General features: G+C 65.3%; 1 protein-coding gene across 7 annotated transcripts; it reads left to right on the forward strand.

The window, feature by feature from the left end:
• Positions 1-551: 551 nt before the first annotated feature.
• Positions 552-26,446, forward strand: TMCO3 (transmembrane and coiled-coil domains 3). Of its 7 annotated transcripts, none has more exons than XM_060183758.1 (13): positions 552-630; positions 16,051-16,545; positions 19,186-19,362; positions 19,437-19,631; positions 19,878-20,006; positions 21,094-21,186; positions 21,578-21,764; positions 22,836-22,930; positions 23,186-23,381; positions 24,401-24,551; positions 24,759-24,838; positions 25,869-25,955; positions 26,122-26,446. In XM_060183758.1, exons 2-13 carry the CDS (start codon positions 16,126-16,128, stop codon positions 26,358-26,360), a joined length of 2,049 nt encoding a protein of 682 aa, XP_060039741.1. In that variant the 5' UTR covers positions 552-630; positions 16,051-16,125; the 3' UTR covers positions 26,361-26,446. The 7 variants fall into 7 exon arrangements, with proteins under 7 accessions (XP_060039741.1, XP_060039746.1, XP_060039744.1 ...); XM_060183763.1 differs by having other exon boundaries at positions 25,775-25,955; positions 26,122-26,277; XM_060183761.1 differs by having other exon boundaries at positions 553-630; positions 25,775-26,018; positions 26,122-26,277.
• Positions 26,447-27,236: the final 790 nt, after the last annotated feature.

Here is a 27,236-nt window from a genome sequence, read left to right on the forward strand (position 1 = left end):
CGCCCCCTGCGCTCAACCCGCTGCGCCATCCCAGGCTTCCCCACCGCGACTTTTAAGCAGTTTTCTCTCCTCTTTCTAGAAGACGAGGCAGCGATGGAGGCGGAGAGGGCAGGCGTGACTTGGCCGCAGGGAGATACGTCCCAGCCCTCCCGGCTCAGCACCGACACCTGGTCTGGAACCCGCACACCTGGGGTGGACTCAGCGTCCTGGTCGCTCACCCGCCACCGCACCCGCTGTCCCACGTCCCCTCCGCCCAGTTCCCTCCCTCTCCGGCTTCCCTCCTTCCCCGGGGACCTCCCCTCCCCCGCCCGGGTCGGGAGCCTGGCCGCGGGACTACAACTCCCGGCGTGCCCCGCGCCGACCTCGCCGTGCGGACCGACGGAGCCCCGCCCCCGGGGAGCACCCCTCCCCCGCCCGGGTCGGGAGCCTGGCCGCGGGACTACAACTCCCGGCGGGCCCCGCGCCGACCTCGCCGACCTCGCCGCGCGGCCGTGACGGAGCCCCGCCCTTTAAAGTGGCCGCACTTCCGGCCGGCTGCTTCGGCTCGCGGAGGCGGACGGCGGCGGCCCGAGCTCCTGCCCCGAGGCCGGGATGGCGAGGCCGGGGGACCCCGGGGGCGCGGTGAGCGCGGTGAGCGGGGCCTGGGCGCCGCCCGAGTCCCCCCGGGGGCTCTTCCCGGGTTCAGGCGCGGCCCGCACAGCCGTTCACCGCGGCCTGTCGGGGCCCCGCGCCGCAGCCCCCCCCGCGCCGCCCTGCTCTGCCCCCCCCCTGCTCTGCCCCCCCTGCTCTGCCCCCCCTGCTCTGCCCCCCCTGCTCTGCCCCCCTGCTCTGCCCCCTGCTCTGCCCCCCCTGCTCTGCCCCCCCTGCTCTGCCCCCCTGCTCTGCCCCCTGCTCTGCCCCCCCTGCTCTGCCCCCCTGCTCTGCCCCCCCTGCTCTGCCCCCCTGCTCTGCCCCCTGCTCTGCCCCCTGCTCTGCCCCCCCTGCTCTGCCCCCCTGCTCTGCCCCCCCTGCTCTGCCCCCCTGCTCTGCCCCCCTGCTCTGCCCCCTGCTCTGCCCCCCTGCTCTGCCCCCTGCTCTGCCCCCCCTGCTCTGCCCCCCCTGCTCTGCCCCCCTGCTCTGCCCCCCTGCTCTGCCCCCCTGCTCTGCTGCTCTGCCCCCTGCTCTGCCCCCTGCTCTGCCCCCCCTGCTCTGCCCCCTGCTCTGCCCCCTGCTCTGCCCCCTGCTCTGCCCCCTGCTCTGCCCCCCTGCTCTGCCCCCCCTGCTCTGCCCCCTGCTCTGCCCCCTGCTCTGCCCCCTGCTCTGCCCCCCTGCTCTGCCCCCTGCTCTGCCCCCTGCTCTGCCCCCTGCTCTGCCCCCCTGCTCTGCCCCCCTGCTCTGCCCCCTGCTCTGCCCCCTGCTCTGCCCCCTGCTCTGCCCCCCTGCTCTGCCCCCCTGCTCTGCCCCCTGCTCTGCCCCCTGCTCTGCCCCCTGCTCTGCCCCCCTGCTCTGCCCCCTGCTCTGCCCCCCTGCTCTGCCCCCTGCTCTGCCCCCTGCTCTGCCCCCTGCTCTGCCCCCCCTGCTCTGCCCCCTGCTCTGCCCCCTGCTCTGCCCCCTGCTCTGCCCCCCCTGCTCTGCCCCCCTGCTCTGCCCCCTGCTCTGCCCCCTGCTCTGCCCCCTGCTCTGCCCCCTGCTCTGCCCCCCCTGCTCTGCCCCCCCTGCTCTGCCCCCTGCTCTGCCCCCTGCTCTGCCCCCCCTGCTCTGCCCCCCTGCTCTGCCCCCCCTGCTCTGCCCCCCTGCTCTGCCCCCTGCTCTGCCCCCTGCTCTGCCCCCCCTGCTCTGCCCCCTGCTCTGCCCCCTGCTCTGCCCCCTGCTCTGCCCCCCCTGCTCTGCCCCCCTGCTCTGCCCCCTGCTCTGCCCCCCTCTGCTCTCTGCCCCCTGCTCTGCCCCCCCTGCTCTGCCCCCTGCTCTGCCCCCTGCTCTGCCCCCCCTGCTCTGCCCCCTGCTCTGCCCCCTGCTCTGCCCCCTGCTCTGCCCCCTGCTCTGCCCCCCTGCTCTGCCCCCCCTGCTCTGCCCCCTGCTCTGCCCCCCCTGCTCTGCCCCCTGCTCTGCCCCCTGCTCTGCCCCCTGCTCTGCCCCCTGCTCTGCCCCCTGCTCTGCCCCCTGCTCTGCCCCCTGCTCTGCCCCCTGCTCTGCCCCCCTGCTCTGCCCCCTGCTCTGCCCCCTGCTCTGCCCCCCCGCGCCGCTCCCCGGGTGTCGGGGTCCCCGCTCCCCCAGATTAACAGCACCCACTGCCCGGGGTCTGAGCGGGGAGCCGAGGTCCCGAGCCCGGGCCCCACCTGGCAGCCTGGCACCTGGGAGGTGCTGTGCCCACAGACACCCGGCCCCAGCCCGGCACCCGGCAGTCGGCAGTAGGCACCCGGCACCCAGCACCCAGCAGTCGGCACCCGGCACCCAGCAGTCAGCACCCAGCACCCAGCACCCAGCAGTCGGCACCTGGCACCCGGCACCCAGCAGTCAGCACCCGGCACCCAGCAGTCGGCACCTGGCACCCGGCACCCAGCACCCAGCAGTCGGCACCTGGCACCCGGCACCCGGCACCCAGCAGTCGGCACCCGGCACCTGGCATCCGGCACCCAGTAGTCGGCACCCGGCACCCAGCAGTCGGCACCCAGCACCCAGTAGTCGGCACCTGGCACCCAGCACCTAGCACCCGGCACCTGGCACCCAGCAGTCGGCACCCAGCACCCAGTAGTCGGCACCTGGCACCCAGCACCTAGCACCCGGCACCTGGCACCCAGCAGTCGGCAACCGGCACCCAGCACCCAGTAGTCGGCACCCGGCACCCAGCACCCAGCGCCTGGCACCCAGCACCCAGTAGTCAGCACCCGGCACCCAGTAGTCGGCACCCAGCAGTCGGCACCCGGCACCTAGTAGTCGGCACCAAGCAGTCGGCACCTGGCACCTGGCACCCAGTAGTCAGCACCCAGCACCCAGCAGTCGGCACCTGGCACCTGGCACGCAGTAGTCAGCACCCAGCACCCGGCACCCAGCAGTCGGCACCTGGCACCTGGCACCCAGTAGTCTGCACCCGGCACCCAGTAGTCAGCACCCAGCACCTGGCACTCGGCACCCAGCAGTCAGCACCCAGCAGTCGGCAGCCGGCACCCAGCAGTCGGCACCCGGCACCCAGTAGTCAGCACCTGGCACCCGGCACCCAGCAGTCGGCACCCGGCACCCAGCACCCGGCACCCAGTAGTCAGCATTCAGTACCTGGAACCCGGCACACAGCACCAAGTAGTTGGCACCTGGCACCCAGCACCTGGCACCCGGCACCCAGCCTGCGTCAGTCGGGCGGAACAGGAGGTGGAGGCCCTGAGCAAGGGGCGGCCGGAACCTGCTGTTTGTCTTGGAGGCGTGGCGGTCACTCAGGGGCGTCCCTGCCCTGCAGCCCCGGCCTGGCCTTTGTCCCCGGGCGCCATCCCGGCTGCACGAGCAGGAGAGACACCTGGCGTCCAGACTCCCCGAGGGCCGGATGGGCCGGGGTCGAACCCAGGAGCAGAGTCACAGAGCGGTTTGGGGCGCAGGGGCATTTCACAGGCGGCCTCAGGTCTCCACGCCACCACCCGGCGCTCAGTGCAGTCAGAACCCGGGTGTGGGTCAGCCTCCATCACACCACCCGGCCTCCTTCTGTGCCAGCATCGGAGTTTGTCCAGTTTACCTGGTGGTGCGGTGCCAGCCGCAGGCCCGCAGTGTCCTGGTGTCTTTCAGGAAAGTTCAGGCACCCAGCTCCTGTGTGGGCTCAGGTGTCAGGTCCCAGTCTGCTCCTGTGTGGGCTCAGATGCCGGGTTCTAGTCTGCTCCTGTGTGGGCTCAGGTGTCAGGTCCCAGTCTGCTCCTGTGTGGGCTCAGGTGCCGGGTTCTAGTCTGCTCCTGTGTGGGCTCAGGTGCCGGGTTCTAGTCTGCTCCTGTGTGGAGCTCAGGTGTCGGGTTCTAGTCTGCTCCTGTGTGGGCTCAGGTGCCGGGTTCTAGTCTGCTCCTGTGTGGGCTCAGGTGCCGGGTTCTAGTCTACTCCTGTGTGGGCTCAGGTGCCGGGTTCTAGTCTGCTCCTGTGTGGGCTCAGGTGCCGGGTTCTAGTCTGCTCCTGTGTGGGCTCAGGTGCCGGGTTCTAGTCTGCTATGTGGGCTCAGGTGCCGGGTCCTAGTCTGCTCCTGTGTGGGGCTCAGGTGTCAGGTTTTAGTCGGCTCCTGTGTGGGGCTCAGGTGCCGGGTTCTAGTCTGCTCCTGTGTGGGCTCAGGTGCCGGGTTCTAGTCTGCTCCTGTGTGGACTCAGGTGCCGGGTTCTAGTCTGTTTCTGTGTGGGACTCAGGTGCCGGGTTCTAGTCTGCTATGTGGGCTCAGGTGTCGGGTTCTAGTCTGCTCCTGTGTGGGCTCAGGTGCCGGGTTCTAGTCTACTCCTGTGTGGGCTCAGGTGCCGGGTTCTAGTCTGCTCCTGTGTGGGGCTCAGGTGCCGGGTTCTAGTCTGCTCCTGTGTGGGCTCAGGTGTCTGGTTGTCGTCTGCTCCTGTGTGGACTCAGGTGCCGGGTTCTAGTCTGCTCCTGTGTGGGCTCAGGTGCCGGGTTCTAGTCTGCTCCTGTATGTGCTCAGGTGCCGGGTTCTAGTCTGCTCTTTTGTGGACACAGGTGCCGGGTTCTAGTCTGCTCCTGTGTGGGGCTCTGGTGTCGGGTACTAGTCTGCTCCTGTTTGGGATCAGGTGCCGCGTTCTAGTCTGCTCCTGTGTGGGCTCAGGTGCCGGGTTCTAGTCTGTTCCTGTGTGGGGCTCAGGTGCCGGGTTCTAGTCTGCTCCTGTGTGGGCTCAGGTGCCGGGTCCTAGTCTGCTCCTGTGTGGGCTCAGGTGCCGGGTTCTAGTCTGCTCCTGTGTGGGCTCAGGTGCCGGGTTCTAGTCTGCTCCTGTGTGGGCTCAGGTGCCGGGTTCTAGTCTGCTCCTGTGTGGGCTCAGGTGCCGGGTTCTAGTCTGCTCCTGTGTGGGCTCAGGTGTCAGGTTCTAGTCTGCTCCTGTGTGGACTCAGGTGCCGGGTTCTAGTCTGCTCCTGTGTGGGCTCAGGTGCCGGGTTCTAGTCTGCTCCTGTGTGGGCTCAAATGCCGGGTTCTAGTCTGCTCCTGTGTGGGGCTCAGGTGTCGGGTTCTAGTCTGCTCCTGTGTGGGCTCAGGTGCCGGGTTCTAGTCTGCTCCTGTGTGGGCTCAGGTGCCGGGTTCTAGTCTGCTCCTGTGTGGGATCAGGTGTCAGGTTCTAGTCTGCACCTGTGTAGGGCTCAGGTGCCGGGTTCTAGTCTGCTCCTGTGTGGATTCAGGTGCCGGGTTCTAGTCTGCTCCTGTGTGGGCTCAGGTGTCAGGTCCCAGTCTGCTCCTGTGTGGACTCAGGTGTCTGGTTCTAGTCTGCTCCTGTGTGGGCTCAGGTGTCAGGTTCTAGTCTGCTCCTGTGTGTGGCTCAGGTGCTGGGTTCTATTCTGCTCCTTGTGGGCTCAGGTGCCGGGTCCTAGTCTGCCCCTGTGTGGGCTCAGGTGCCGGGTTCTAGTCTGCTCCTGTGTGGGCTCAGGTGCCGGGTTCTAGTCTGCTCCTGTGTGGGGCTCAGGTGTCAGGTTCTAGTCTGCTCCTGTGTGGGATCAGGTGTCAGGTTCTAGTCTGCTCCTGTGTGGGCTCAGGTGACGGGTTCTAGTCTGCTCCTGTGTGGGCTCAGGTGACGGGTTCTAGTCTGCTCCTGTGTGGGGCTGAGGTGCCGGGTTCTAGTCTGCTCCTGTGTGGACTCAGGTGCCGGGTTCTAGTCTGCTCCTGTATGTGCTCAGGTGCCGGGTTCTAGTCTGCTCCTGTGTGGGCTCAGGTGACGGGTTCTAGTCTGCTCCTGTATGTGCTCAGGTGCCGGGTCCTAGTCTGCTCCTGTGTGGGCTCAGGTGCCGGGTTCTAGTCTGCTCCTGTGTGGACTCTGGTGTCATGTTCTAGTCTGCTCCTGTGTGGGCTCCGGTGTCTTGTTCTAGTCTGCTCCTGTGTGGGCTCAGGTGCCGGGTTCTAGTCTGCTATGTGGGCTCAGGTGCCGGGTTCTAGTCTGCTCCTGTGTGGGCTCAGGTGCCGGGTTCTAGTCTGCTATGTGGGCTCAGGTGCCGGGTTCTAGTCTGCTCCTGTGTGGGGCTCAGGTGCCGGGTTCTAGTCTGCTCCTGTGTGGACTCAGGTGCCGGGTTCTAGTCTGCTCCTGTGTGGGCTCAGGTGCCGGGTTCTAGTCTGCTCCTGTGTGGGGCTCAGGTGTCGGTTTCTAGTCTGCTCCTGTGTGGGCTCAGGTGCCGGGTTCTAGTCTGCTCCTGTGTGGGCTCAGGTGCCGGGTTCTAGTCTGCTCCTGTGTGGGCTCAGGTGCCGGGTTCTAGTCTGCTCCTGTGTGGGCTCAGGTGCCAGGTTCTAGTCTGCTCCTGTGTGGACTCAAATGCCGGGTTCTAGTCTGCTCCTGTGTGGGGCTCACGTGTCGGGTTCTAGTCTGCTCCTGTGTGGGCTCAGGTGTCAGGTTCTAGTCTGCTCCTGTGTAGGGCTCAGGTGCCGGGTTCTAGTCTGCTCCTGTGTGGATTCAGGTGTCGGGTCCTAGTCTGCTCCTGTGTGGAGCTCAGGTGTCGGGTTCTAGTCTGCTATGTGGGCTCAGGTGCCGGGTTCTAGTCAGCTCCTGTGTGGGCTCAGGTGCCGGGTTCTAGTCTGCTCCTGTGTGGGCTCAGGTGTCAGGTCCCAGTCTGCTCCTGTGTGGACTCAGGTGTCTGCTTCTAGTCTGCTCCTGTGTGGGCTCAGGTGTCAGGTTCTAGTCTGCTCCTGTGTGGGGCTCAGGTGCCGGGTCCTAGTCTGCCCCTGTGTGGGCTCAGATGCCGGGTCCTAGTCTGCTCCTGTGTGGGCTCAGGTGCTGGGTTCTATTCTGCTCCTGTGTGGGCTCAGGTGCCGGGTTCTAGTCTGCTCCTGTGTGGACTCAGGTGCCGGGTTCTAGTCTGCTCCTGTGTGGGCTCAGATGCCGGGTTCTAGTCTGCTCCTGTGTGGGCTCAGGTGCCGGGTTCTAGTCTGCTCCTGTGTGGGGCTGAGGTGCCGGGTTCTAGTCTGCTCCTGTGTGGACTCAGGTGCCGGGTTCTAGTCTGCTCCTGTGTGGGCTCAGATGCCGGGTTCTAGTCTGCTCCTGTGTGGGCTCAGGTGCCGGGTTCTAGTCTGCTCCTGTGTGTGCTCAGGTGCCGGGTTCTAGTCTGCTCCTGTGTGGGCTCAGGTGCCGGGTCCTAGTCTGCTCCTGTGTGGGCTCAGGTGCCGGGTTCTAGTCTGCTCCTGTGTGGACTCAGGTGTCAGGTTCTAGTCTGCTCCTGTGTGGGTTCCGGTGTCTTGTTCTAGTCTGCTCCTGTGTGGGCTCAGGTGTCTTGTTCTAGTCTGCTCCTGTGTGGGCTCAGGTGCCGGGTTCTAGTCTGCTCCTGTGTGGGCTCAGGTGCCGGGTTCTAGTCTGCTATGTGGGCTCAGGTGCCGGGTTCTAGTCTGCTCCTGTCTGGGCTCAGGTGCCGGGTTCTCATCTGCTCCTGTGTGGGCTCTGGTTTCGGGTTCTAGTCTGCTCCTGTGTGGGCTCAGGTGTCAGGTCCCAGTCTGCTCCTGTGTGGGCTCAGTTGCCAGGTTCTAGTCTGCTCCTGTGTGGGCTCAGGTGTCAGGTCCCAGTCTGCTCCTGTGTGGACTCAGGTGTCTGGTTCTAGTCTGCTCCTGTGTGGGCTCAGGTGTCAGGTTCTAGTCTGCTCCTGTGTGGGGCTCAGGTGCTGGGTTCTATTCTGCTCCTTGTGGGCTCAGGTGCCGGGTTCTATTCTGCCCCTGTGTGGGCTCAGATGCCGGGTTCTAGTCTGCTCCTGTGTGGGGCTCAGGTGCCGGGTTCTAGTCTGCTCCTGTGTGGACTCAGGTGCCAGGTTCTAGTCTGCTCCTGTGTAGGCTCAGGTGCCGGGTTCTAGTCTGCTCCTGTGTGGGCTCAGGTGTCTGGTTCTAGTCTGCTCCTGTGTGGGCTCAGGTGTCGGGTCCTAGTCTGCTCCTGTGTGGGGCTCAGGTGCCGGGTCCCAGTCTGCTCCTGTGTGGGCTCAGGTGTCGGGTTCTAGTCTGCTCCTGTGTGGGCTCAGGTGCCGGGTTCTAGTCTGCTCCTGTGTGGGCTCAGGTGCCGGGTTCTAGTCTGCTCCTGTGTGGACTCAGGTGCCGGGTTCTAGTCTGCTCCTGTATGTGCTCAGGTGCCGGGTTCTAGTCTGCTCCTGTGTGGGCTCAGGTGTCGGGTCCTAGTCTGCTCCTGTGTGGGTTCAGGTGTCGGGTTCTAGTCTGCTCCTGTGTGGGCCTCAGGTGCCGGGTTCTAGTCTGCTCCTGTGTGGGGCTCAGGTGCCGGGTTCTAGTCTGCTCCTGTGTGGACTCAGGTGCCAGGTCCTAGTCTGCTCCTGTGTGGGCTCAGGTGTCGGGTCCTAGTTTGCTCCTGTGTGGAGCTCAGGTGTCGGGTTCTAGTCTGCTCCTCTGTGGACTCAGGTGTCAGGTTCTAGTCTGCTCCTGTGTGGGCTCAGTTGTCTTGTTCTAGTCTGCTCCTGTGTGGGCTCAGGTGCCGGGTTCTAGTCTGCTATGTGGGCTCAGGTGCCGGGTCCTAGTCTGCTCCTGTGTGTGCTTAGGTGCCAGGTCCTAGTCTGCTCCTGTGTGGGGCTCAGGTGCCGGGTTCTAGTCTGCTTCTGTGTGGGCTCAGGTGCCGGGTTCTAGTCTGCTCCTGTATGTGCTCAGGTGCCGGGTTCTAGTCTGCTCTTTTGTGGACACAGGTGCCGGGTTCTAGTCTGCTCCTGTGTGGGCTCAGGTGCCGGGTTCTAGTCTGCTCCTGTATGTGCTCAGGTGCCGGGTTCTAGTCTGCTCTTTTGTGGACACAGGTGCCGGGTTCTAGTCTGCTCCTGTGTGGGATCAGGTGCCGGGTTCTAGTCTGCTCCTGTGTGGGCTCAGGTGCTGGGTTCTAGTCTGCTCCTGTGTGGGGCTCAGGTGCCGGGTTCTAGTCTGCTCCTTTGTGGGATCAGGTGCCGGGTTCTAGTCTGCTCCTGTGTGGGCTCAGGTTCCGGGTCCTAGTCTGCTCCTGTGTGGGCTCAGGTTCCGGGTTCTAGTCTGCTCCTGTGTGGACTCAAATGCCGGGTTCTAGTCTGCTCCTGTGTGGGGCTCACGTGTCGGGTTCTAGTCTGCTCCTGTGTGGGCTCAGGTGTCAGGTTCTAGTCTGCTCCTGTGTAGGGCTCAGGTGCCGGGTTCTAGTCTGCTCCTGTGTGGATTCAGGTGTCGGGTCCTAGTCTGCTCCTGTGTGGAGCTCAGGTGTCGGGTTCTAGTCTGCTATGTGGGCTCAGGTGCCGGGTTCTAGTCAGCTCCTGTGTGGGCTCAGGTGCCGGGTTCTAGTCTGCTCCTGTGTGGGCTCAGGTGTCAGGTCCCAGTCTGCTCCTGTGTGGGCTCAGGTGTCAGGTTCTAGTCTGCTCCTGTGTGGGGCTCAGGTGCTGGGTTCTATTCTGCTCCTTGTGGGCTCAGGTGCCGGGTCCTAGTCTGCCCCTGTGTGGGCTCAGATGCCGGCTTCTAGTCTGCTCCTGTGTGGGCTCAGGTGCTGGGTTCTATTCTGCTCCTGTGTGGGCTCAGGTGCCGGGTTCTAGTCTGCTCCTGTGTGGACTCAGGTGCCGGGTTCTAGTCTGCTCCTGTGTGTGCTCAGGTGCCGGGTTCTAGTCTGCTCCTGTGTGGGGCTCAGGTGCCGGGTTCTAGTCTGCTCCTGTGTGGGCTCAGGTGTCGGGTTCTAGTCTGCTCCTGTGTGGGCTCAGGTGCCGGGTTCTAGTCTGCTCCTGTGTGGGCTCAGGTGTCAGGTCCCAGTCTGCTCCTGTGTGGACTCAGGTGTCTGGTTCTAGTCTGCTCCCGTGTGGGCTCAGGTGTCAGGTTCTAGTCTGCTCCTGTGTGTGGCTCAGGTGCTGGGTTCTATTCTGCTCCTTGTGGGCTCAGGTGCCGGGTCCTAGTCTGCCCCTGTGTGGGCTCAGATGCCGGGTTCTAGTCTGCTCCTGTGTGGGCTCAGGTGCCGGGTTCTATTCTGCTCCTGTGTGGGCTCAGGTGCCGGGTTCTAGTCTGCTCCTGTGTGGACTCAGGTGCCGGGTTCTAGTCTGCTCCTGTGTGGGCTCAGGTGCCGGGTTCTAGTCTGCTCCTGTGTGGGGCTCAGGTGCCGGGTTCTAGTCTGCTATGTGGGCTCAGGTGTCGGGTTCTAGTCTGCTCCTGTGTGGGCTCAGGTGCCGGGTTCTAGTCTGCTCCTGTGTGGACTCAGGTGCCGGGTTCTAGTCTGCTCCTGTATGTGCTCAGGTGCCGGGTTCTAGTCTGCTCCTGTGTGGGCTCAGGTGCCGGGTCCTAGTCTGCTCCTGTGTGGGCTCAGGTGCCGGGTTCTAGTCTGCTCCTGTGTGGGCTCAGGTGCCGGGTTCTAGTCTGCTATGTGGGCTCAGGTGCCGGGTTCTAGTCTGCTCCTGTGTGGGCCCAGGTGCCGGGTTCTAGTCTGCTATGTGGGCTCAGGTGCCGGGTTCTAGTCTGCTCCTTTCTGGGCTCAGGTGCCGGGTTCTCATCTGCTCCTGTGTGGGCTCAGGTGTCGGGTCATAGTCTGCTCCTGTGTGGATTCAGGTGCCGGGTTCTAGTCTGCTCCTGTGTGGGGCTCAGGTGCCGGGTTCTAGTCTGCTCCTGTGTGGGCTCAGGTGTCTGGTTCTAGTCTGCTCCTGTGTGGGCTCAGGTGCCGGGTTCTAGTCTGCTCCTGTGTGGGCTCAGGTGCCGGGTTCTAGTCTGCTCCTGTGTGGGGATCTGGTGTCGGGTCCTAGTCTGCTCCTGTGTGGGCTCAGTTGCCGGGTTCTAGTCTGCTCCTGTGTGGGCTCAGGTGCCGGGTTCTAGTCTGCTCCTGTGTGGGCTCAGGTGCCGGGTTCTAGTCTGCTCCTGTGTGGGGCTCAGGTGCCGGGTTCTAGTCTGCTCCTGTGTGGGCTCAGGTGCCGGGTTCTAGTCTGCTCCTGTGTGGGGCTCAGGTGCCGGGTTCTAGTCTGCTCCTGTGTGGGGCTCAGGTGCCGGGTTCTAGTCTGCTCCTGTGTGGGCTCAGGTGTCGGGTCCTAGTCTGCTCCTGTGTGGGGCTCAGGTGTCAGGTTCTAGTTTGCTCCTGTGTGGGGCTCAGGTGCCGGGTTCTAGTCTGCCCGTGTGGACTCAGGTGTCTTGTTCTAGTCTGCTCCTGTGTGGGCTCAGGTGTCGGGTTCTAGTCTGCTCCTATGTGGGCTCAGGTGCCGGGTTCTAGTCAGCTCCTGTGTGGGCTCAGGTGCCGGGTTCTAGTCTGCTATGTGGGCTCAGGTGCCGGGTTCTCGTCTGCTCCTGTGTGGACTCAGGTGTCGGGTTCTCGTCTGCTCCTGTGTGGACTCAGGTGCCGGGTTCTAGTCTGCTCCTGTGTGGGCCCAGGTGTCGGGTCCTAGTCTGCTCCTGTGTGGGCTCAGGTGTCGGGTTCTAGTCTGCTCCTGTGTGGACTCAGGTGCCGGGTTCTAGTCTGCTCCTGTTTTGGCTCAAGTGCCGGGTTCTAGTCTGCTCCTGTGTGGGCTCAGATGCCGGGTTCTAGTCTGCTCCTGTGTGGGCTCAGGTGCCGGATTCTAGTCTGCTGTGTGGACTCAGGTGTCGGGTCCTAGATTGCTCCTGTGTGCGGCTCAGGTGTCGGGTCCTAGTCTGCTCCTGTGTGGACTCAGGTGCCAGGTCCTAGTCTGCTCCTGTGTGGGGCTCAGGTGCCGGGTTCTAGTCTGCTCCTGTGTGGACTCAGGTGTCGGGTCCTAGTCTGCTCCTGTGTGGGGCTCAGGTGCCGGGTTCTGGTCTGCTCCTGTGTGGGCTCAGGTGTCGGGTCCTAGTCTGCTCCTGTGTGGACTTAGGTGCCGGGTTCTAGTCTGCTCCTGTGTGGGCTCAGATGCCGGGTTCTAGTCTGCTCCTGTATGTGTTCAGGTGCCGGGTTCTAGTCTGCTGCTGTGTGGGGCTCAGGTGTCGGGTCCTAGTCTGCTCCTGTGTGGGGCTCAGGTGCCGGGTTCTAGTCTCCTGTGTGGACTCACGTGTCGGGTCCTAGTCTGCTCCTGTGTGGGCTCAGGTGTCGGGTTCTAGTCTGCTCCTGTGTGGGGCTCAGGTGCCGCGTTCTAGTCTGCTCCTGTGTAGGCTCAGGTGCCGGGTTCTAGTCTGCTCTTTTGTGGACTCAGGTGCCGGGTTCTAGTCTGCTCCTGTGTGGGGCTCTGGTGTCGGGTCCTAGTCGGCTCCTGTGTGGACTCAGGTGCCGGGTTCTAGTCCGCTTCTGTGTAGACTCAGGTGTCGGGTCCTAGTCTGCTCCTGTGTGGGCTCCGGTGTCAGGTTCTAGTCTGCTCCTTTGTGGGCTCAGGTGTCGGGTTCTATTCTGCTCCTGTGTGGGGCTCAGGTGCCGGGTTCTAGTCTGTTCCTGTGTGGGCTCAGGTGCCGGGTCCTAGTCTGCTCCTGTGTGGGCTCAGGTGTCGGGTTCTAGTCTGCTCCTGTCTGGGCTCAGGTGTCGGTTCCTAGTCTGCTCCTGTGTGGCGCTCAGGTGTCGGGTTCTAGTCTGCTATGTGGGCTCAGGTGCCGGGTTCTAGTCTGCTCCTGTGTGGGGCTCAGGTGCCGGGTTCTAGTCTGCTCCTGTATGTGCTCAGGTGCCGGGTTCTAGTCTGCTCCTGTGTGGGCTCAGGTGTCGGGTCCTAGTCTGCTCCTGTGTGGGCTCAGGTGTCGGGTTCTAGTCTGCTCCTGTGTGGGCCTCAGTTGCCGGGTTCTAGTCTGCTCCTGTGTGGACTCAGGTTTTGGGTTCTAGTCTGCTCCTGTGTGGGCTCAGGTGTCGGGTCCTAGTCTGCTCCTGTGTGGGGCTCAGGTGCCGGGTTCTAGTCTGCTCCTGTGTGGACTCAGGTGCCAGGTCCTAGTCTGCTCCTGTGTGGGGCTCAGGTGCCGGGTCCTAGTCTGCTCCTGTGTGGGCTCAGGTGCCGGGTTCTAGTCTGCTCCTGTGTGGATTCAGGTGTCGGGTCCTAGTCTGCTCCTGTGTGGAGCTCAGGTGTCGGGTTCTAGTCTGCTATGTGGCTCAGGTGCCAGGTTCTAGTCTGCTCCTGTGTGGGCTCAGGTGCCGGGTTCTAGTCTGCTCCTGTGTGGGCTCAGGTGCCGGGTTCTAGTCTGCTCCTGTGTGGGGCTCAGGTGCCGGCTTCTAGTCTGCTCCTGTGTGGGCTCAGGTGCCGGGTTCTCGTCTGCTCCTGTGTGGGCTCAGGTGTCTGGTTGTCGTCTGCTCCTGTGTGGACTCAGGTGTCGGGTCCTAGTCTGCTCCTGTGTGGGCTCAGATGCCGGGTTCTAGTCTGCTCCTGTGTGGGCTCAGGTGTCGGGTCCTAGTCTGCTCCTGTGTGGAGCTCAGGTGTCGGGTTCTAGTCTGCTATGTGGCTCAGGTGCTGGGTTCTATTCTGCTCCTGTGTGGGGCTCAGGTGCCGGGTTCTAGTCTGCTCCTGTGTGGGCTCAGGTGCCGGGTTCTAGTCTGCTCCTGTGTGGGGCTCAGGTGTCGGGTTCTAGTCTGCTCCTGTGTGGGGCTCAGGTGCCGGGTTCTAGTCTGCTGTGTGGACTCAGGTGTCGGGTCCTAGTCTGCTCCTGTGTGGGCTCAGGTGTCTGGTCCTAGTCTGCTCCTGTGTGGACTCAGGTGCCGGGTCCTAGTCTTTCCTCTGTGGGGCTCAGGTGCCGGGTTCTAGTCTGCTCCTGTGTGGACTCAGGTGCCGGGTTCTAGTCTGCTCCTGTGTGGGCTCAGATGCCGGGTTCTAGTCTGCTCCTGTATGTGCTCAGGTGCCGGGTTCTAGTCTGCTCCGGTGTGGGGCTCAGGTGCCGGGTTCTAGTCTGCTTCTGTGTAGACTCAGGTGTCGGGTCCTAGTCTGCTCCTGTGTGGACTCAGGTGTCGGGTTCTAGTCTGCTCCTGTGTGGACTCAGGTGTCGGGTCCTAGTCTGCTCCTGTGTGGACTCAGGTGTTGGGTCCTAGTCTGCTCCTGTGTGGACTCATGTACCAGGTTCTAGTATGCTCCAGTGTGGGCTCAGATGCAGGGTTCTAGTCTGCTCTTGTGTGGGCTCAGGTGCCCGGTTCTCGTCTGCTCCTGTGTGGGCTCCGGTGTTAGGTTCTAGTCTGCTCCTGTGTGGGCTCAGGTGTGGGGTTCTAGTCTGCTCCTGTGTGGGGCTCAGGTGTCTGGTTTTAGTCTGCTCCTGTGTGGGCTCAGGTGTCGGGTTCTAGTCTGCTCCTGTGTGTACTCAGGTGCCTGATTCTAGTCTGCTCCTGTGTGGGCTCAGATGCCGGGTTCTAGTCTGCTCCTGTGTGGGCTCAGGTGTCGGGTCCTAGTCTGCTCCTGTGTGGCCTCAGTTGCCGGGTTCTAGTCTGCTCCTGTGTGGGGCTCAGGTGCCGGGTCCTAGTCTGTTCCTGTGTGGGCTCAGGTGCTGGGTTGTAGTCTGCTCCTGTGTGGGGCTCAGGTGCCGGGTTCTAGTCTGCTCCTGTGTCGGCTCAGGTGTCTCCTTCTAGTCTGCTACTGTGTGGGCTCAGGTATCGAGTTCTAATCTGCTCCTGTGTGGGCTCAGGTGTCGGGTTCTAGTCTGCTCCTGTGTGGGGCTCAGGTGTCGGGTTCTAGTCTGCTGTGTGGGGCTCAGGTGTCGGGTTCTAGTCTGCTCCTGTGTGGGCTCAGGTGTCTTGTTCTAGTCTGCTCCTGTGTGGGCTCAGGTGCCAGGTTCTAGTCTGCTCCTGTGTGGGGCTCAGGTGTCTTGTTCTAGTCTGCTCCTGTGTGGGCTCAGGTGCCAGGTTCTAGTCTGCTCCTGTGTGGGGCTCAGGTGTCGGGTTCTAGTCTGCTCCTGTGTGGGCTCAGGTGCTAGGTTCTAGTCTGCTCCTGTGTGGGGCTCAGGTGTCGGGTTCTAGTCTGCTCCTGTGTGGGGCTCAGGTGTCGGGTTCTAGTCTGCTCCTGTGTGGGCTCAGGTGCCGGGTTCTCGTCAGCTCCTGTGTGGGCTCAGGTGCCGGGTTCTAGTCTGCTCCTGTGTGGGCTCAGGTGCCGTGTTCTCGTCTGCTCCTGTGTGGGGCTCAGGTGTCTGGTTCTCGTCTGCTCCTGTGTGGGCTCAGGTGTCGGGTTCTAGTCTGCTCCTGTGTGGACTCAGGTGCCGGGTTCTTGTCTGCTCCTGTGTGGGCACAGGTGTCGGGTCCTAGTCTGCTCCTGTGTGGGCTCAGGTGTCGGGTTCTAGTCTGCTCCTGTGTGGACTCAGGTGCCGGGTTCTAGTCTGCTCCTGTTTGGCTCAAGTGCCGGGTTCTAGTCTGCTCCTGTGTGGGCTCAGATGCCGGGTTCTAGTCTGCTCCTGTGTGGGCTCAGGTGTCGGGTCCTAGTCTGCTCCTGTGTGGGCTCAGGTGCCGGGTTCTAGTCTGCTCCTGTGTGGACTCAGGTGTCGGGTCCTAGTCTGCTCCTGTGTGGGGCTCAGGTGCCGGGTTCTAGTCTGCTCCTGTGTGGACTCAGGTGCCGGATCCTAGTCTGCTCCTGTGTGGGCTCAGATGCTGGGTTCTAGTCTGCTCCTGTGTGGGGCTCAGGTGCCGGGTTCTAGTCTGCTCCTGTGTCGGCTCAGGTGTCTCCTTCTAGTCTGCTACTGTGTGGGCTCAGGTATCGAGTTCTAATCTGCTCCTGTGTGGGCTCAGGTGTCGGGTTCTAGTCTGCTCCTGTGTGTGGCTCATGTGCCGGGTCCTAGTCTGCTCCTGTGTGGGGCTCAGGTGTCGGGTTCTAGTCTGCTGTGTGGGGCTCAGGTGTCGGGTCCTAGTCTGTTCCTGTTTGGGGCTCATGTGTCGGGTTCTAGTCTGCTCCTGTGTGGGGCTCAGGTGTCGGGTCCTAGTCTGCTCCTGTGTTGACTCAGGTGCTGGGTTCTAGTCATCTCCTATGTGGGGCTCAGGTGCCCGGTTTTAGGGAGTTCGCCCCTGCTGGATCCTCCTGAGTGTTCCACTCTCCTGGCTGCCGACCCGGCTCAGGGGTCATCGCTTTGTGTGACCACTGGTCTCTTTTCAGCTGAGCATCCTTGTCTGAGATGCAACGGACTCGGCGGACTCTCCAGCCTGCTCATCCCTTCCCGCGACTGGGATCATGAAGTTCCCTGGGACGCCGCCCGCGTGGGCTCTGCTGCCGCTGTTCCACCTGCTGGCGGGCGTGGCAGGGCACAGTCATGAGGCCAAGGATGCCGTCAGGCCGCAGCATGGCGGCCAGTGGACTGTGGGCAGCTGCAGGAAGCTGACTGGGCTCTTGCGCCAGAAGGCTGTGGTGCTCAGCAAGCTGCGCGGGGCCGTGCGCGCCGTGCAGAGGGACCCTGGGCTCACGGCCGAGGAGAAGCTGTTCCAGGTGCACATGTTCGAGATCTTCCAGAAGGAGCTAAACGAGAGCGAGAGCTCCGTGTTCCAGGCCGTGCAGGGGCTGCAGCGGGCCCTGCAGGGGGATTACAAGGACCTGGGCAACGTGAGGGACAGCAGCCGGCAGCGTCTCGAGGCCCTGCGGCAGGCAGCCATCCAGGTGAGGGCGGGTCCCAGATGACGGGCGCTCACGGCCCTGGACGGACAGGGCCCAGGACAGACAGGCGTACACGGCCCTGGATGGACAGGGCCCGGACAGCGGGCGCACACGGCGCTGGACGGACACCGTCACAGAACAGACAGGCGCACTCGGCCCTGGACGGACAGGGCCCAGGACAGACAGAAAGACACAGCCCTAGACGGACAGGGCCCCGGACAGACAGGCGCACACAGCCCTGGATGGACAGGGCCCCAGACAGACAGGCGTACACGGCCCTGGACGGACAGGGCCCCCGGACAGACAGGCGCACACGGCCCTGGATGGACAGGACCCCGGACAGACAGGCACACACGGCCCTGGACGGACAGGGACTGGGACAGACTCGCACACTGCCCCGGACGGACAGGGACCGGGACAGACTGTCGATGGACAGGGCCCCCGGGCGCACAGGGCCCTGGATGGACAGGGACCGGGACAGACGGGCGCACATGGCCCTGGACGGACAGGGTCACAGGACAGACAGGCGTACACGGCCCTGGACGGACAGGGCCCAGGACAGACAAAGACACAGCCCTAGACGGACAGGGCCCCGGACAGACAGGCGCACACGGCCCTGGATGGACAGGGCCCCGGATAGACGGGCGCACACGGCACTGGACGGACAGGGTCACAGGACAGACAGGCGCACACGGCCCTGGACGGACAGGGTCACAGGACAGACAGGCGCACACGGCCCTGGATGGACAGGGTCACAGGACAGACAGGCGCACACGGCCCTGGACGGTCAGGGCCCAGGACAGACAGAAAGACACAGCCCTAGACGGACAGGGCCCTGGATAGACAGACGCACACGGCCCTGGACGGACAGGGCCCCGGACAGACAGGCGTACACGGCCCTGGATGGACAGGGCCCTGGACAGACAGGCATACACGGCCCTGGACAGACAGGGACCGGGACAGACGGGCGCACACGGCCCTGGACGGACAGGGTCCCGGACAGTCAGGCGCACACGGCCCTGGACGGACAGGGACCTGGACAGACGGGCACACAAGGCCCTGGACGGACAGGGCCCCAGACAGACAGGCGTACACGGCCCTGGACGGACAGGGACCTGGACAGACAGGCGCACACGGCCCTGGATGGACAGAGACCTGGACAGTCAGGAGGACACAGACCTAGATGGATAGGGCCCAGGACAGACAGGAGGACACAGCCTTAGACGGACAGGGCCCAGGAGAGACAGGAGACAAAGCCCTAGCAAACAGGGATCTAGACAGACAGGAGGACAAAACCCTATACAGACAGGGCCCTGGACAGACAGGAGGACAGGGCCTTGTACAGACAGGCGCACACAGCCCTAGGTGGACATAGCCTTGGACAGACAGAGGGACAGTGCCCTGGACAGACAGGCACATACAACTCTAAGTGGACACAGAACCCTAGTCAGACAGGCAGGCAGAGCCCAGAATGGACAGGTGGACAGGGCTCTGGACAGACAGGCTCTCACAGCCCTAGGTGGACACAGAGCCCCGGACAGGCAGAAGAACAGAGCCCGAAATGGACAGGCAGACAGAGGCGCAGAAAGACATTTAGGGCCTTAGGTAGACGGGCAGAGCCCTGGACGGATACAGACAGAAGCCAGAGTGGACAGGGCAGGTAGACGGAACCCAGATGGACTGTACAGAGCCCTGGGCAGGCAGTGGGGCCAGTGCTGGGCCGGGTCTGGGTGCTCAGGTGCCCACGGTGACGCCTGGGCAGAGCCACAGGACAGACAGCTGCGGGGCGGGGTGGCAGGCCTCCCGTGCGCCCGGCTGTAGGGTGGCTGCGGGGTATGCTGAGCTGTGGCACAGGCCGTGTGTCCAGGCCCACGTTCCGTGAACGAAGCCGCGGCTCAGCCCTCGTGTGACACCCCCCGTCCTCTCGCGGGTCGCCTGCCGTCAGAGCTCGGGCTCAGCAGTCCGCCGTCCGCCTGGGGGGTCACCGCTGCCGGGGGCGAGGCCCCTCGTCGCGGGCACCCCCACAAGCGTGTGACCCTGGCCCCAGGCCCCAAGGACGGGCGACACAGGCCGCTGTGGTCTTGCGGAGGCTCCCCTGGGGACCGGGCTGGTCACAGTGTGAGGAGGAGGCCACGGTCCCCCACAGCCGGGCACCTGCTTGTCGTCCGCTGACTCTGGCTCTGGCTCTGGCCCTGCCGCTGCCACGCAGGCTCTTCCCTCCCGGCTCGGCCTCAGCCGGGCGCCAACCTGGGGTGGGGCCGTGCCCTGTGTTCCAGCGCCCTCCCTCCGGGCTGTGGGGGCCTGAGTGTGGACACGTGCCGGGCACAGGCACGTGGGCCACCAGCCTGGAGAGCGCCCCCTGTGGCCAGGAGGCAGGCTGTGCGCTGGCAGACTGGCATTGCAGGCGACAGCCCGGTGCCATCCTCCGGCCACCTGTCCTCTGAGAGCTGCGGGGCCCCACTGCTCCTGGGCCCTTTGGGTGCTCGCCGTTTCAGGGGGACGCAGCAGCCTGCCCTCTGCACACCGCTCCCGTACCGTCTCGTTCGGGAGCCCAAACCCAGAGCCGCGAGCCCGGCGGGCGGGGCAGGTGCCGCCGGACGCCGTCTGGCTCCCGCCCTCACCCCGCGGCCTCCCTCCCGGCAGGAGGAGACAGAGTACGTGGAGCTCCTGGCCGCGGAGAGGCACCAGGCCGCCCTCAGGAGCTCGCAGCGGCGCAACCGCAGCCTGTCCATGCTGGACGAGCTGCTGGAAGACGTGCGGCGGGCGGCCGACCGCCTGGAGCAGGAGATCGAGGAGCACGCGTTCGCGGACAACAAGGAGGTAGGCGCCTCGCCCGCGGGGCTCGGGCAGGCCGGGGGCTCCTCCCGTGTGACCCCAGCCGTGTCATGTCGCAGGTGAAGGGGGTGAACTTTGAGGCCGTGCTGCGGGTGGAGGAGGAGGAGGAGGAGGCCGGCTCCAGACAGAATGCCAGCCGGCACGAGGACGGTGGCCTGGGACTCAGCCTGCTGATCGACTCCCAGAACAACCAGTACATCCTGACGCGGCCCCGCGACGCCACCGTCCCCCGGGCCGACCGCCACTTCATCAGGGTGCGTGGGGCCGTTCCCCTGGGGTCCGCTCCTGGGGGAGCCTGCCGCGAGGGTGGGTGGCGCTCCGCTCTGTCAGGCTGGGGGGCGGCTGCAGCTCGGGGCCCCGGTGCGGCCGTGAGGCTCTGGGACTCTGCAGGGCCCCGGGCCGAGGCAGTGCTGACCCGCGTGCGTCCCCGGGGAGCGTGCGGCCATCCGTCCGTCCGCCAGCCTGGCCGTGCCCACGGGCCTGTGCGTCCCCACCCACAGGACATCGCCGCCATTTGCACGCTGTCCCTGCCCTGTGGCTGGCTCTGCTCCGCCGTCGGCCTGCCTTCCATGTTCGGCTACGTGGTCTGCGGGCTGCTCCTGGGGCCGTCGGGCCTCAACAGCATCAAGGTGAGCCTCCCGCCACAGCTGCCTGCCTGTCTGTCTGCCTGCCCGTCTGTCTGTCTGTCTGCTTGCCTTCATTTGTCTGTGTGTCTGTCTGCCTGCTGGAACGTGGAGGAGATGCTCACGTCAGAACGGCGTCAAGGTGAGAGTTCAGCAAGGGTCTCTCTGTCCGTCTGAGTGTCTGCCTGCCCGAGGAGGAGTTGGAGAGAGGGTGAGCCGTGGTCTGTGGGGCCGGCGTACGGCCCTCCAGGGTGGCAGCTTGGTGGCAGGGGCGCCGGGGGTCTGTGCGGAACTGGCAGCTGTGGCGGCACTTGCTCTGGGGGGTGTGGAAAGTGGACCCAGCGGGTCGTGTGAAGGCCACGTCTGTGCAGCAGGGGACAGTGGGGGTGTGGACAGCGGGAGTGTGGATAGCGGGGAGAGCGGGGGTGTGGACAGCGGGGACAGCAGGGACAGCGGGGAGAGTGGGGGTGTGGACAGTGGACAGCGGGGAGAGCAGGGGTGTGGACAGTGTGGGCAGCGGGGAGAGCAGGGGTGTGCACAGCGGGGACAGCGGGGGTGTGGACAGCGGGGAGAGCGGGGTGTGGGCAGCGGGGACAGCGGGGGTGTGGGCAGTGGGGACAGTGGGGAGTGGGCAGCTGGGACAGCGGGGGTGTGGGCAGCAGGGAGAGTGGGGGTGTGGGCAGCGGGGACAGTGGGGACAGCGGGGGTGTGGGCAGTGGGGGTGTTGACAGCAGGGACAGCGGGGGTATGGGCCATGGGGGTGTGGGCAGTTGGGGGTGTGGGCCATGGGGGTGTGGGCCGCGGGGGTGTGGGCAGCAGGGGAGTGGGCCGCAGGGGTGTGGGCAGTGGGCGTGTGGGCGCGGGGGTGTGGGCCGTGGGGGCAGCAGACGGGGCCCCTGGAGGAGAGCCACGGCTATGTCCTCGCGGCCCGGCCAGCTGTCCCAGCTCCACGGATTCCAGGGCTGCTTCCTCAAGAGGACAAGATGGCTACGGAGTCCCTGGAACCTCCTCCAGGAAGCCATCCGGCTCTCAGCTTGAACTAGGGGTGGGGGGCCCTGTCTGCAGCCTGTGACTCCCCGTCCTGTGTTTGCAGTCTATTGTACAAGTGGAGACCCTGGGAGAATTTGGTGTGTTCTTCACACTTTTCCTCGTCGGCTTAGAGTTTTCCCCTGAAAAGCTGCGGAAGGTGAGGCTGCGGCTTTGGGAGGCCGCCATCCCCTGACGTGGACTGTGGAGGATGGCGGCTGGGGGGAGGCCAGGAGGGCCGCTCCCATGGAGCCTGGCGGTCCCTTGACTGCTGGGGCCGGGCCCTCGGGTGCTGCCCTGCCAGGCTCTAGGCCCCTCACCCACACCAGCGGGACAGCTGTGTCAGGGGCCATGGCGGACGGTGGGGGAGCTGCGTGTTGGCCTTGCTGCCCAGCATCTGCACGCCCTGGGGCCCTGGGGAGGACACTGACCTTCTGGATCCCAGGGAGGAGCCTCTGGTCTCTTGGGAAAGAACCGTAATCCCTGGATCCTAGGGAGGAGCCTGACCCCTGGGCCCCTGGGGAGGAGCCTGAGCTGAGGGCTGTTGGCAGGTGTGGAAGATCTCGCTGCAAGGCCCCTGCCTCATGGCTCTGCTCATGACAGCCTGCGGCCTGCTGGGTGGCCACCTCCTGCACATCAAGCCCACCCAGAGTGTCTTCGTGTCCTGCTGCCTGTCCCTGTCCAGCACGCCCCTGGTGTCCCGCTTCTTGGCCGGCAGCACCCGTGGGGACAGGGAAGGTGGGTGAGGGGATGTGGGGGGAGGACAGTGAGAGACACAGGCCTGTGGCTGCCTCAGTGCCGAGGGGCTGGACTCGAACCTGGGAGTGGGGACAGGTCCTGGGAACGGACCCGGGTGTTGGGGGTGGGCAGGGGGACAGGTCCTGGGAACTGACCCGGGTGTTGGGGGTTGGGCAGGGGGACAGGTCCTGGGAATGGACCCGGGTGTTGGGGGTTGGGCAGGGGGACAGGTCCTGGGAACTGACCCGGGTGTTGGGGGTGGGCAGGGGGACAGGTCCTGGGAACTGACCCGGGTGTTGGGGGTGGGCAGGGGGACAGGTCCTGGGAACGGACCCGGGTGTTGGGGGGTGGGCAGGGGGGCAGGTCCTGGGAACGGACCCGGGTGTTGGGGGTGGGCAGGGGGGCAGGTCCTGGGAACGGACCCGGGTGTTGGGGGTGGGCAGGGGGACAGGTCCTGGGAACGGACCCGGGTGTTGGGGGGTGGGCAGGGGGACAGGTCCTGGGAACGGACCCGGGTGTTGGGGGGTGGGCAGGGGGAAAGGTCCTGGGAACGGACCCGGGTGTTGGGGGGTGGGCAGGGGGACAGTTCCTGGGAACGGACCCGGGTGTTGGGGGGTGGGCAGGGGGACAGGTCCTGGGAACGGACCCGGGTGTTGGGGGTGGGTAGGGGTACAGGTCCTGGGAATGGACCCGGGTGTTGGGGGTGGGCAGGGGGACAGGTCCTGGGAACGGACCCGGGTGTTGGGGGTTGGGCAGGGGGACAGGTCCTGGGAACTGACCTGGGTGTTGGGGGGTGGGCAGGGGGACAGGTCCTGGGAACGGACCCGGGTGTTGGGGGTGGGCAGGGGGACAGGTCCTGGGAACGGACCCGGGTGTTGGGGGTGGGCAGGGGGACAGGTCCTGGGAACTGACCTGGGTGTTGGGGGGTGGGCAGGGGGACAGGTCCTGGGACCCAGCCTGGGTTGGGGGTGGGGGTACGTCCGGGGACCTGGGTAGATGGAGTCCGTGTGTGGCTGCGTCAGCACTGCTAGAGACTTATGGAGAGGGAAGTGACCGCCCGCCCGCCCGCAGGTGAGGCAGACTACAGCGCGCTGCTTCTGGGGATGCTGGTGGTACAGGACGTGCAGCTGGGCCTCCTCATGGCTGCGTTGCCCACGCTGATCCAGGTGGGCGCCGGTGCCCACTCCAGGTACCGCCGTGCCTCCCGTGGGCTGTGGGGTGGAGGGCCCGGCCTTGAGGAGGCCACGCTGGACCCCGGTGATGGCACTGACATGGGGGCCGTGCGCTTGACCCAGAACCTCCCTGAGACCCGCTCCCCCTTCGCTCTGAGGGGCGTTTCCTCTGGGTCCCCGGGACAGCCGAGCGCCGCTGCCCCCACGGGCCCGCGGGAGGGCCCCCAGCTTGCCTCCCCGCCCCTGCAGCGTCCTCCGGGAGACCCTGCGCCTCTTGGTCCTGCTGGGGCAGACGCTGCTGGCGCTGGCGGCCGTGGCCGTGATCTGTCTGCTGCTCAGGGCGGGGCCTCTGGGCCCCTGCTGCCGGAAGCTGCACGCCCAGGGCCGGGGCAGCCGCGAGATGCTGGTTCTCGGTGCTGCTGCCTTCACCTTCCTCATGCTCATGGTAGGCACTGGGGGCCTGCGTGGGGCCTGCGTGGGCCCCACAGACGTAGTCTTTCTCTTCCTTTGTGTTTCTCAGTCGGAGAAGGGGAGGGAGAGAGAGCGATGGAGGGGGAGAGAAGAGAGAAAGGAGAGAGATCGCTGGAGGGAGAGGAGCGAGGGAGGGAGAGGCAGAGCCTATTCTGAGGGTCCTGTCCTGACCACTGCGCCGCCTCCTGAGTCTCCGTGGCCGTCTGCCGTGGAATTGCCCCGGGGAGGATGACCTGGTGGCCTTCCTGGTGGTGGCGTCTTCACATGCCTGTTTCTCAATAGCTGGTCAGGGCGTGTGAGTGTCTGGCCTGGGGAGATGGCAGCCCACATCCCCTGGCTGTGCAGTACGGGGAGGCTGGGCACCCCGGGCAGCAGGTGGCCTGCGGTGGCAGCTGTGGGACGGTCCTCAGGCCCTGCTGGCCGCTGCCTGTTTCTCTGGGGCCTGTGGGGTCCGTGCAGCTTCTCACAGCTGGCCTGTGACTCTGTGTTTCTCTTTCACTGCGGTTCACGCTGCCCCACCGTTTCTGACAGCCAGTAGTTCTTTTTTTTTTGCTCAGAGACAGAGAGGAGAAAGATGCCTGTAGCGCTCTCTGACCTCTCATGAGGGTGGGGACAGGGCTTGAACCCAGACCCTGGCCCTTGGCAGCTTCCCCCTGACCGGGCCCTGGAAGGAAGGAAGCTTGTGTATGGCCATGCCCAGCAGTCACAGTCAGCACCTGGCCTCTTCCCAGCCGCACGCGGGTCCCTGCGCTGCTGACCCGACCCAGCCACTACCTCCTGTCCCCTGTGTGAGGAGGGGGCTGCGGCGCTGTCCCCAGAGGACCCCAAGGCTCGAACCCGCATCTCATGCAGCGAGGCGGGAACCCCACCAGGCGGGCTGTCCCCGGCCTGCCGTCTGTCCTCCGTGCCAGGCCTGGGGCCGGTGGGCAGCCCCCCCGGGACAGTCAGCGACAAGCTGGCTCCCTCCCCACCCCCCCGCGTGCCTGCCCCCAGGTCACAGATCTGCTGCACGTGTCCATGGAGCTGGGCTGCTTCCTGGCGGGGGCCCTCGTGTCCTCACAGGGACACCTGCTCACAGAAGAGGTCGTGGCTGTCGTCGAGCCCATCCGGGACTTCCTGGCCGTCATCTTCTTTGCGTCCATAGGTGAGCAGCTGCCCCCCACCCCGCGTGGCTGTGTCCCCACGAGACTGGCCTGTGTCGCCCACGTCCTTGTGTCCCCCTGTGGCTGTGGCCAGCTGCCTCCCGGTGTCTGGCTAGAGCGCCATCTTGACTGGGCCACGGCCTCGGCCCCTCACGTGGAGGCCTGGGGGCGACTGGGAGCCACGAGGTCTGCTGTCACTGTCCCCCCAGGCCTCCACGTGTTTCCCACCTTCGTCATCTACGAACTGACGGTGCTGCTGGTCCTCACGCTGGCCGTGGTGGTCATGAAGGTGGGTCCTGGGGCCGTGGCCCCACATCCGTGCTCTGGTCTAGGGTGGGCTTGCTGCTTCCTTCCCCCAGGGTCACGTGCCCGGCCGGAGGTGTCCGGGCCAGCGGGAGTACTGGGTCAGTGGGAGTACTGGGTACTTGGCGCTGTGACTCCAGGCAGGGAGCCTGGCCGCCCAGAAGGACCCCTGGCCATGGTGTGTTCTGTGTGACTCTGTTCCCAAGGGCCATCTTTGCAGAAGCCCTGCCCGTCCCCACCGCTGTCCTCCTTGGGCCCTGACAGCACTCTGTCCTGCGTCCCTGTGCCCCTGCGTCCCTGTTCTCTATGTCCCCAGGGCTGTCCCGTGTCCCAGTCCTCAGGGCTGTCCCGTGTGTCCCATGTCCCAGTCCTCAGGGCTGTCCTGTGTCCCATGTCCCAGTCCTTAGGGCTGTCCCGTGTCCCAGTCTTCAGGGCTGTCCCGTGTCCCGTGTCCCAGTCCTCAGGGCTGTCCCGTGTCCCAGTCCTCAGGGCTATCCCCTGTGTCCCGTGTCCCAGTCCTCAGGGCTGTCCCCTGTGTCCTGTGTCCCAGTCCTCAGGGCTGTCCCCTGTGTCCCGTGTCCCAGTACTCAGGGCTGTCCCCTGTGTCCCGTGTCCCCGGGGCTGTCCCGTGTCCCAGTCCTCAGGGCTGTCCCCTATGTCCCGTGTCCCAGTCCTCAGGGCTGTCCCGTGTCCCAGTCCTCAGGGCTGTCCCCTGTGTCCCATGTCCCAGTCCTCAGGGCTGTCCCGTGTCCCAGTCCTCAAGGCTGTCCCTTGTGTCCCATGTCCCAGTCCTCAGGGCTGTCCCGTGTCCCATGTCCCAGTCCTCAGGGCTGTCCCCTGTGTCCTGTGTCCCAGTCCTCAGGGCTGTCCCGTGTCCCAGTCCTGAGGGCTGTCCCCTGTGTCCCGTATCCCGTGTCCCCAGGGCCGTCCCGTGTCCCATGTCCCGTGTCCCCGGGGCTGTCCCGTGTCCCAGTCCTCAGGGCTGTCCCTGGCTGGGTGACGGTGCTGTGTGGCAGTTTGTCCTGGCAGTCCTTGTCCTGTCCCTGCTCCTGCCGAAGGCCAGCCAGTACGTCAAGTGGATCGTGGCTGCGGGGCTGGCGCAGGTCAGCGAGTTCTCCTTTGTGCTGGGCAGCCGGGCGCGCAGAGCCGGCATCATCTCCCGGGAGGTGAGGGCTGCGGCGGAGGGCTGGGCGGGTGTCTCCTGTCCCCACAGGACCTCCCTCTCCCCTGCACACGCCGGGTGAGGCAGCCTCTACCCCCACCCCACAGGTGTACCTCCTCATCCTGAGTGTGACCACGCTCAGCCTGCTGCTGGCCCCGGCGCTGTGGCGGGTGGCCCTGGCCAGGTGTGTACCACGGCCCGAACGCAGGTCCAGCCTCTGACCTGGCCGGCGGGGGGCTCGGCGCCTGGCTGGGGGGCACCTGGCCAGGTGGGGTGGCTCGGCCGCCTCCTGGATGCTGGCTGTGGGGCGTCCAGCCCGTGGCCCCGAGGACCCGTGCTCACCTGAGGACTTGCCCGAATGTGCCTTCTCCCTACCGTCTGTCAGTCGGGGCCTTTCTGTGAGGAGTGATTAAAAGGCTTTTATTTATTGTACTGCCCCGTGGCCTGGTCTGCGCCGGACTGCAGTCCCTCACGTCACTGTAAGCGGTGGCTGAGTCAGACTAGCATCTCCCAGTGAAGCACCCCCTCAGTTCTTACCAAGTGAATTTACGTACTCAGCTCCTGCCAGGAGGGGCGTGTGCCAGGCAGAGGTGAGAAGAGACTTGGATTGGACCACAGAACAAGCTTCTCCCGGGCCCCATGACCAGCTGAAGACATGGATGGAGCTATGCAGGAGAGATGGCGAGGGCGGGGGGGGGGGGGGGGGGGCACGGCTGCCTTGTCCTCAGCCTGTCCCCTGAGGACTCCTGGGGCCGGACAACAACCGTGGGTGGCTGGGCCCATGCAGGGCATCTGGGGCAGTGACACGTGGGCACGGGCCCAGGACGGAGGCCTGCCCATGGGGCAGGGGGCTTGGAGCCCTGCAGGCACCAGCACCAAGGATCCTTCAGTACACTTGGGGGTCGGGGGCACCGACCCAGCTAGGTGACAGTGGTCTCTTGGCTCTGGGGCTACAGGGAGCCACCAGGGCAGCTATGCTTTGGGAGGGAGGGCACCCCACTGAGAGAAAGGGGGAGGATAGGGAGGGAATGCAGGGAGGGGTGGGGGGGGGAATAAGGGAAGGGTGTGGGGAGGGGTGACGGGGAGAGGTGGTGAGGGGGGGGGCGTGGGAGGAAGGGGGATAGGAGGAACCGGAGGGCCTGGGGTGGCTTGCCCCAGCTGTGAAGACTCTGAATAGACTGTGTGGCGGACCCAGAGAGCAGAGGGTGCAGACAGATGACTA

Source organism: Erinaceus europaeus (assembly GCF_950295315.1).
Source record: "Erinaceus europaeus chromosome 5 unlocalized genomic scaffold, mEriEur2.1 SUPER_5_unloc_1, whole genome shotgun sequence".
In the NCBI taxonomy this organism is placed as follows: Eukaryota; Metazoa; Chordata; class Mammalia; order Eulipotyphla; family Erinaceidae; genus Erinaceus; species Erinaceus europaeus.

Coding starts and splice junctions, on each gene's coding strand:
- TMCO3 (XM_060183757.1), top strand. CDS start 16,126: ATGAAGTTCCCTGGGACGCCGCCCGCGTGGGCTCTGCTGCCGCTGTTC. Junction 24,839..25,868: donor TGGCCGTGGTGGTCATGAAG/GTGGGTCCTGGG, acceptor GCTGTGTGGCAG/TTTGTCCTGGCAGTCCTTGT. Junction 26,019..26,121: donor CCGGCATCATCTCCCGGGAG/GTGAGGGCTGCG, acceptor CCCACCCCACAG/GTGTACCTCCTCATCCTGAG.